Below are 8,147 nucleotides of genomic sequence, written 5' to 3' on the forward strand. Positions count from 1 at the left end.
CTGAGGAAATTTGGGGATGTGGTGGCAGCTCTGGGTTTAGGCTGAGCTGGGGGCAGCCCCTACCCTGAGTGCTGGGCTGTGGGAGGGGAGGGAGGATGGCAGTGGGGGGCTCTGGACTGGGGTGCAGCTGTGCCCAGCCTGCTCTTTGGTTCTTCCAGAGCTCCCAGTGCTGGTACAGGGTCTCTTCCCCACCTCCAGGGACACTGAGGTTCTGCTGGACTCCTTGGGTGCCCTCAGTTCTGGCCACAGCCTGTGCAGACTGGGGTGCCATGGGAGGAGACCCTGGCTGCAGCCCAGGCTGGTGGAAGGGCACAGGGAGATGACTTCATAAAATCAGGGGCTCCTTTAGGCTGGAAAACCCCTCCAAATCATTGAGTCCAACCCTTCACCCACACTGCCAAACCCACCACTCAACCACGTCCCCAGCTGCCACATCTACATGGCTTTTAAATCCCTGCAGGGATGGTGACTTCCTGAGTGCCCTGGGCAGCCTCTGCCAGGGCTGGACAACCATTTTCAGTAAAGATATTTTCCTTAATACCCAAATATCAAAACCTGAGGCTGTTTCCTCTTGTCCTATTGTGACAATTGTCCTATTGCCCCCCACCTCCACTCTCTTTTCAGGGAGGTTGTGTCAGGACCCCCTTCCTGATGAACCAAAGCCAGAGTGTGGAAACTGTTCCCAGACTGTCCCAGTGACCTGGGGCAGCTCCTTCCCTTTATTTTCACACGATGCCAGCCCAGGGTGCTGCTTGCACAGCTCCAGCATGAGGGCAGGACCAGGCTCCTGCTGCTCCCACCCCTGCTGTGCTCCTTCCCTGTGGATTGGAGGTGAGGGAGGAGCTGGGGCAGCCCCAGCTGCCCTTGGAGTGACCAGTGCTCTCAGCACACAGAGGGGCTGCCCTGGGTGCAGGGCTGGGGGGAAAGGGGGAGCCTGCAGCCCCCCAGGAGCTGTGTGAGGCAGCCCCTGGCCACTGCCCTGTCCCAGTGGGGTGGGGAGCACCAGCAGCCAGAGAACACCCCAGCAGAAGGGAGGGAGTGGCTGTCCCAAGCATCCTGCCGTTTGGATGTGAACAGCAGCCAGGACAGGAGGTGCAGGGTGCTCCTGACTCCAGGTGAGTGACTCCAGCACGGATCCAGCCCCGTGCTGAGCACATGGACTGCCCAGGAGCAGGCCCCAAGCTCAGTCCCACACCCAGGAACGGGCTGGGACACCAGAGTCCGGACGGAATCGAGGTGGGAACAGGGGATGGAGCAGGTGGGGAAAAACAGTCCAGGCCCCCACCCTGCCCCTCTTCAATTCTCCTTCGTGTCCTGGTTCTTGTTCTGAATCTTCTGGTGCACAACACGGAGGGTGGTGAAGAAGTTGCCCAGGAAGAGGATGAAGAAGGGGATGCCGCACATGAGGACCTGTGGGAGGAGAGGCTGGAGTCAGAGGAGGGACCTGCCTGGGGCCTCCCCTCATTCCAGGGCACTCCCAGGGCTCCTCACCTGCCACTCCTTGCACTCGGGGTGCTGGATCATGCGGAACAGGGTGATGGCGTTGTAGAGCTGCCAGAACTGCAGAGAGGAGATTCAGGGCAGCTGCTGCAGGCAGAGGCTCAGCCCCAGGCTGGACCCACCCAGCTGCCAGCTCTGGGTGTAAACCCACCCCAGCCTCCTGTGGGGCACTGAAAGCCCATCCAGCTCAGGGCCAGAGGAACACAGCTGGGACATCTCCCCTGTTTCAGGCCAGCTGGAGCTCAAGGGCCATGAGGAAGCCTCAGCCCAGCCTTTGGCCATCAACTCCAAGGATCTGAGGAAGGACTTGACCCTTTCCAGCAGCAGCTCAAAGCTGGAGCTCAGAAGGGCTTTGGAGAGGCTTTGGAAGGGTTCTCACTGCAGCCCCTCTGCACTTGAGCACTCAGCAGAACCACTGCAGCTCCTCCCCATCTCACTTCCCCAGTTGTGGAAGTACTGAGTGCTTCAGAGGGAAAGGCTCAGCATTTGTTGGAAGCATTTTCCTGCCCCAGACATCCCACAGCACATGGCTGTGCCAGCCTGTGGGGTCTGTGCCACGTCCAGGCCAGTGACCACAGCTGGGAACGTGGCACATCCCACTCCCACCCAAGGCTCTGCATTGTGCAAGGACTGGGGCAGCCTCACCTGCCCAAAGAACAGGAAGGGAAGCAGGAACGTGAGGCCTCTCCACATCCAGGACTGGAAGCCCTCTGCAAAGGATAAAGGATTCTGTGAGGAGCTGGAATGGGCTGGTGGAGCCCAGCTCCTCCAGATGTGGAGCACAGGGAGGCTCAGTGCCCACACCGTGCCTGGCTGAGGAGGTGCTGCCATTGCAGACCCACTATGGGCACTTGAGGGGGCTCAGTGAGAGACTCCTCATCCAGCACAGGGCTCTGGGCTCTGGTGGAGCTGCCCCTCAGCTCCTGCCCTTGGTGTCACAGGGGCTGAGAGGTGACAGCCCACAGTGCTGGGGTGTTGGAGGGATGTTTTGTGTCTGAAGCAGCTTCCTGGGGAAACCTGGGATGCCCAGAGCCACATCCACTGCCACCTCACATCCTGAGGTGATGTGAGGCTGGGCTGGTGGTCCAAGAGAGCAGGAGGAGGGGGACAATCACCCCATGGGATCATGCTATCCCACAGGAGATACTTCTCTGGGAGCTTTGGTTTGACCTGTAGCTTTTACTATTCCTGCTACTGATAAATCCTCAAATCCAAGTGTCACCATTTCCTTCAGCAGAACCACAGCTCCCAGAGAGCTGGCAGCAGCCTGAGAGCCCCAGCCAGGGGACCCCACTCACCCACAGTCAGGTCCATGTTGTGCCTCTCCCCCAGCGCTCGCAGCCGGTACAAGCAGCCGCTCTGGTAGTAATACTGCAGGAACTGCACAAAGCCTGCAAGGAGGGCATGGCTGCTGACAGGAGCTGCCCAGGGATCACCTCCCAGCCCCACAAAGGCCACCCGAGGCCAAGGGAACTGCCAGGTGAGCTGAGAGCTGCAGCAAAGTCTCCATTGCTGCAGAGCTCTGCAGGCACTCGCAGCACCTGGGGTCAGTCCCTGTCCCAGCACACGTGGCAGCACTTACTCTGGTACATGGAGAAGGAGAGGAACTGGTTCCTGAACATCTGGTACATGAGCCCATCTGGCCTGTGGAGAGATGGGGCTGGGAGGGGACAGCCAGCCCTGCCTGTCCCACATCCCCCATGGGCCCTTGGCCAGAGCTGCCCACAGCCCCCCACGGGACAGGGGACACAGACTCACCAGGTCAGCATGACACCTGAGAGGAAGGTGGAGATGTAGTGATGGAAAACCCACCAGCCCTTGATCCTGGAGGGCAGACACAGAGAAGCAGTGTCACATCTGGAGTGTGAATCCTCTGGAGAGTGGAGCAGCCCAGCCCCAGCCACCCCAGAGCTGCCAGTGGCTGGGAAATGGTTCTGAGAGCAGCACCAGGGCCTGGGGGCTGGGCAGCACCAGCTCCACCTTCCCACCGCCCTCGCACGGGAGGCTCCTCCTGCCCCCTCCTGCAGCTCCCAGCAGGGTTTGCACACACCCTGAGTAGGAGGGAGCTGCTCCCTGGGACGGGTCCCACCTCCCCCAGCCCCTCCCCAGGCCCAGGGGACTCACTTGGAGCCGTTGTTGATCAGGATGCTCTCACGGATGGTCAGGGTGCAGTAGTACCACACCAGCAGGAAGTTGAAGACGGCGTCTGTCACCCTGGGTCACACAGAGCAGGGTGTAAAGGCACCTTCTGGGGGCACAGGCACCCTGACAGCCCGTGGGACACCCACCCCCAAGGGAAGGGACCTTTATGGCAGCCACAAAGGCCACTCCACCTCCAGGGCAGGGTCCAGGTGCTTTACCAGGATCTCCTGTTCAGCTCTAGATATTCCAGGATGGGAGAGAAGGGCAAGGGGGATCTGGAAGAGATCTCTGCCCAACACCAAGCCAGACTCACCTGGAGTTGAGGAGGAACCGACAGGAGAAGGAGACAATGAGTAGGATGATGGTGAGGTAGAGCTTGAACTTCTCGTACTCATCTTTATATGCAAACCTGCAGGGAAGCACAAGGACAGCCTTGGAGCAAGGAGGCTGCTGGAAATTTGTGCCCTCCCATCCCATCTGGCTGTAAAATGTAAAAGGGTAAAAGTGATGTTCTCTTGGGAACCTCTGGGACACACATGGGAAGAACTTTGCCTTGGGGGTATTTCTGAGAGCAGAGCATATCAGGCTGCTTCCACACAGCTGGGACACATCTGAGCACCCCAAAACACCCCAACCTGGTGGGGTGGGAAGAAAGGCAGACTGGGATCTGCACACGTCACCAAGAGGAGGACTGGGGAACAGAGAGAGAGGGGAGAGGCTCCTTCTGAGCATCTCTGGCAAGGGAAAGGCTCTCAGGGGCCAAAACCAACTTTTGGTGTTTCCCCAAGGGAAGAGGAGGGGACAATCCACTGTCTTTCCTGAAGTTCCTAATACAATAGAAACATGGACATGGCTTTGGTGAGGATCCCATTAACTTGTCAGAGCTAATGGTCCATCCCAGCCCAGGGGCAGGAATGTGAGGGAGAGCCAAGGATTTGGCAGATTCTTGGGAAATGATGCAGAAAACAGCTCAGGAAGGGAATCTACACCAGGTGAGCCAAGGCAGCCCTGTGCCAGCTCCCCAGCTGTCATTCCTGGTGCCAGGGGGATCCCAAGCCAGGCAGACCAGAGGAGCAGTGAGGAGGGGCTGTACTTGGCCTGTTTGCTGAGCAGCGTCACGTTCACATTGCCGAGCACCAGACTCAGGTACAACCTGGGGAGAGAGCAGAGCATTAGCACAAGGACCTGCTGTGCAGCTGTCCCCTCCTGTGCCACCAGTGGGGCCAGGGATGAGCCCCCAGGTGATTCCAGGCACAAACTCTCTGGAATCCATGGGCAGGGGGAGCACACATCCCACCTGCCACAGGCACTGGGGTGTTCATCAGGGCTTCTCCTTGGGCACAACCACTGCCCAAGGGTGGGTGAGGGCAGGAGCAGGCAGAGGAGTGAGGGGCAGCACTGCTGGCTCCTGCCCATGTGTCCTTGGGGAACCCAGGTGGAGCAGCACAGCTGTGACACTGCTGGCTGCAGGTGACAGCTCTGGGTCTGTGCCACAGGGATGTGGAGGGTGGCCCTGGTGCCCCAGGTGCCTTCTCACCCGTTCTTCTTTGGCAGATAGGCCTCCATCTCAAAGAACACGTTCTGCCTCTCTTTAATCAGGCTCTGGGTCTCTTGGATGGATGTTTCCTGCTCGGGAGTTGCCTGGCCTTTGCATCTGGGGATCAAAGACAGGCACTGGCATCAGGAGAGCCTCTGTAACGTGACCAGCACGTGCTGGCACTCCAGAAGTGACTGACTCAGGCAAGGACACCCCAAGGACAGGGAAGGTGGATGGGAGGCAAGTGCACAACTCCATCTGCAGTGGAGCTCCTGTCAGGCTGTGATATTGCTCAAGAGAAGGGAGCAAGGTGAGGCCAGATGGGTCTCTCACCCTTAGCAAGGATGGGGAGAGCTTTGTGCAGGAGGAGAGCACTTCATGGTACCTGTAAAACCCTTGCAAGCTCTGAACTGCAAACGGGGCACAAACCAGGGCAGAGGAAAGGGGGGCTGGGGAAGATCAGCCTCCCCACAGCACATGGCTGCAAAGAGGTTTGCATTGAGACACGAGGTGAGCTCAGCAGCCTGTCCTTGCTGCTCTCCCCTCCCAGAGCACTGACTCACTTTTTGAGGGAGAGCGACAGCTCCTTGAGCCGCTTCTTCTGCCGGGCGATGGAGCTGGAGATCCCATCCTGGAGCTTGGTCAGCTCCTCGAGTTTCTGCTTGTACAGCTTGTGGTTGTCCTGGGAAGGAGAGACCAGCACACATTAGAGCTGCCTGCCCAGCCCCTCTGTCCTTGGGGCCTCTGAGATGGTTTTGTTAAAAAATGTCCTTAATTTCAGCCGTGCGGCTGCAGAAGGCCAGGTGTGTTTGGGGACAGCCTGCAGCCAGCCCTGCTTCCATGGAAATGCCCATCCCCAACCCCAAGCAGGCTATCCATGTGATGTTCCAGTGTTTGGGACACCAATGACTGCACACAGCAGATAGGAAGACTTGGCAATAAACGCTGTGTCTATTGCCACTCAGAGCAGTGCTTTTGGGTGCTGGGACAGGATGAGCAGCTCTTGGTTGATGGTTCCCAGCTCATGGCTTTGGGGCACCAGCTGAGCACCCCTGGGAAGGTGTTAGGAGCCTGTCAGTGGGCTGGACAAAGAGGACAGACTCACAGCAGGGCTGCAGCCAAGTGCCCAGTAACCCAATCACACCTGGGTGAGGCTGGATGCATTTCTCCACTATATTTAGTAGGGAAAGGGGAGAGCTGCTGGATCAATGCTGCTGCTTGTCCAGGTCAGCAGGAAAACAGCCTCACCTCACAGCAGCCTGAATGCCACCTCCAGCAGGGAATTACACTCTGCTCACAACAACCCTTGGACTAGACCTTGGCACTAACAAGTTTTAACCTCTGTAGCTCTTATCGACCACTTGATCACCAGATCTTAAAAGCTGCTCCCAAAGGAGAAAGGTGAAACCGAGAGGAGGGAAACCTTCTCCCTCTGGTGACAAGCAGAGGCAAGGAGAGAACAGATCCCAGATAGTCCCGGTTCCACAGCAGTGATTTATGTCCCTGATTTATCCGAAGACACTCCCTGCTTGACCATCAAGCTTTCCTGCTGCCATCTAGAGTCACCTCCTCCTGGCTCTGGAGTTAACTCCGAGCAAGTGGCTTTTGTGACAAGTCCTTTAGCCGTGCCAGCATCCGAGCTGCCCGCTCGGTGACAGCCTGGAGGAGGTGTCCAAAGGGAAGGGGAGGTGTCCAAAGAGAAGGGACGACGCTGAGCGGCTGCACTCAGGGCTCGAACTGGGCGACCCGGGACATCCACGCAACCCTTATGGAGCAAGAGGAGGTTTCTCAAAGCCTCCCTTGCCCCAGATCTGGGCACAGCAGCGACGTGTCCGCAACAACATCCGCTTCACCCCGCTCCCGGGGGGAAGGAGGGGGAGAGGGAGCGGGTGCAGCTGCAGCCCAGTGACCTGAGCGGCAGCAGGAGATGCTTGGCCAACCCTTCCCTTGGGTGACCCGCTGTGAGCTGAACCCTGCCCACTCCTTCTCCGGCAGGCAGCGCCCTGGGGATTACACAAAGCAGGTGGAAGCACCTCTGACACCAGCCGCCTTCCTGGCACGGAGCCCCCGGCCAGCCCCGCCGGTGACAGGGCACGGCAGTCGCGACACGGCGCCGGGCTGAAGCGCGCCTGGGTGCCGGGGAGAGCGGGGCTGGGCTGGCCGCTTTCCGTGCGGGGCTGAGAGGAGCGATAAGGACCGAAACGGCATCTGCGCACCTCGTCCGGCCGTGCCACGCCAGGCACCGCCGCTGCCAGCAGCAGAACCGGCACATCTGAGCCTGCACGCCCCGTGCGCGGCGGGCTGGGGCATCGCACCGGGCACCCCGCTCCTCCCGAGCCCCGCGCCCGGCGCAGCCCGGCACCGAAACGCTGTGCCCAAGGGCTGGCACCCGAGGGCAGGGACACGGGGGAAAAGCGCCCGGACTCCAGCGGGGAGAGCCCGCGGAACGCGCCGGGGATGCCGCGGGGCATCTGCCACCCCCGGTGCCGGTACCCCCGGCGTGCCCCGCCCGGCCGGAGCGCTCCCCGGGCCCGTGCCCGGGCCGAGCCGGGGCCGGTGGTACCTGGATGCGCTGGTAGCCGTCCTGCAGCTCCTCCCACTCGCGCAGGCACTCGGCGAGCGAGGCGCCCCAGGCCATGGCGGCGATGGCGGCGAGCGGCCCGGCCCGGCCCGCGGCGACGGGCGGCGCTGGCCCCGCCCCCGCCCCGCCCCCTTCCGGACACGCCCCGGCGCGGGGCGGGGCCTCGCTGCGCTGCGCTTCCCTTGAATCGGAGCCGGGAAAAGGAGGAATGATCTCAATTCCCTGAATTCCCTGAAATCCCTGGAATCGCAGCGCTTCGCTGGGCTGTGCGAACTCGCTCTCAGCTCGGGCGGCTCTCGGGGTGCGTTCCCGGCCCTGCCCCAAACCCAAACCCGCCGCTCAATCCTGTTAGAGAAACAAAAGTCTCGATATTCGGCAAAATTTAGA

The 8,147-nt window shown here is 60.3% G+C and overlaps 1 protein-coding gene across 2 annotated transcripts; it reads right to left on the reverse strand.

Annotated features, from left to right (window-relative positions):
• Positions 1-89: 89 nt before the first annotated feature.
• On the reverse strand, positions 90-7,874 carry TMEM120A (transmembrane protein 120A). 2 transcript variants are annotated; one of them, XR_013776681.1, is made up of 13 exons: positions 7,743-7,874; positions 5,743-5,861; positions 5,180-5,296; positions 4,736-4,795; positions 3,956-4,051; positions 3,625-3,714; positions 3,259-3,324; positions 3,083-3,144; positions 2,799-2,891; positions 2,146-2,210; positions 1,492-1,560; positions 658-1,410; positions 90-612 (listed from the first exon to the last, which is right to left on the reverse strand). XR_013776681.1 is itself a non-coding variant. In XM_079325243.1 (12 exons), the coding sequence occupies exons 1-12, from the start codon at positions 7,815-7,817 to the stop codon at positions 1,297-1,299; spliced, it is 1,026 nt and encodes a 341-aa protein (XP_079181369.1). In that variant the 5' UTR covers positions 7,818-7,874; the 3' UTR covers positions 90-1,296. The 2 variants fall into 2 exon arrangements, 1 of the variants encoding a protein (XP_079181369.1); XM_079325243.1 differs by having other exon boundaries at positions 90-1,410.
• Between the last annotated feature and the right edge of the window lie 273 nt (positions 7,875-8,147).

This window comes from Erithacus rubecula (genome assembly GCF_903797595.1).
Source record: "Erithacus rubecula genome assembly, chromosome: 22".
NCBI classification, from domain to species: domain Eukaryota; kingdom Metazoa; phylum Chordata; class Aves; order Passeriformes; family Muscicapidae; genus Erithacus; species Erithacus rubecula.

Bases quoted from the DNA above. Each gene is read 5' to 3' on its own strand.
- TMEM120A (XM_079325243.1), bottom strand. From the start codon at position 7,817: ATGGCCTGGGGCGCCTCGCTCGCCGAGTGCCTGCGCGAGTGGGAGGAG. The intron at 3,715-3,955 runs GTGAGTCTGGCT...TGTGTGACCCAG, and splicing joins CGGTTCCTCCTCAACTCCAG to GGTGACAGACGCCGTCTTCA. The intron at 2,892-3,082 runs GTAAGTGCTGCC...CCCTCCTTGCAG, and splicing joins CTCCTTCTCCATGTACCAGA to GCTTTGTGCAGTTCCTGCAG.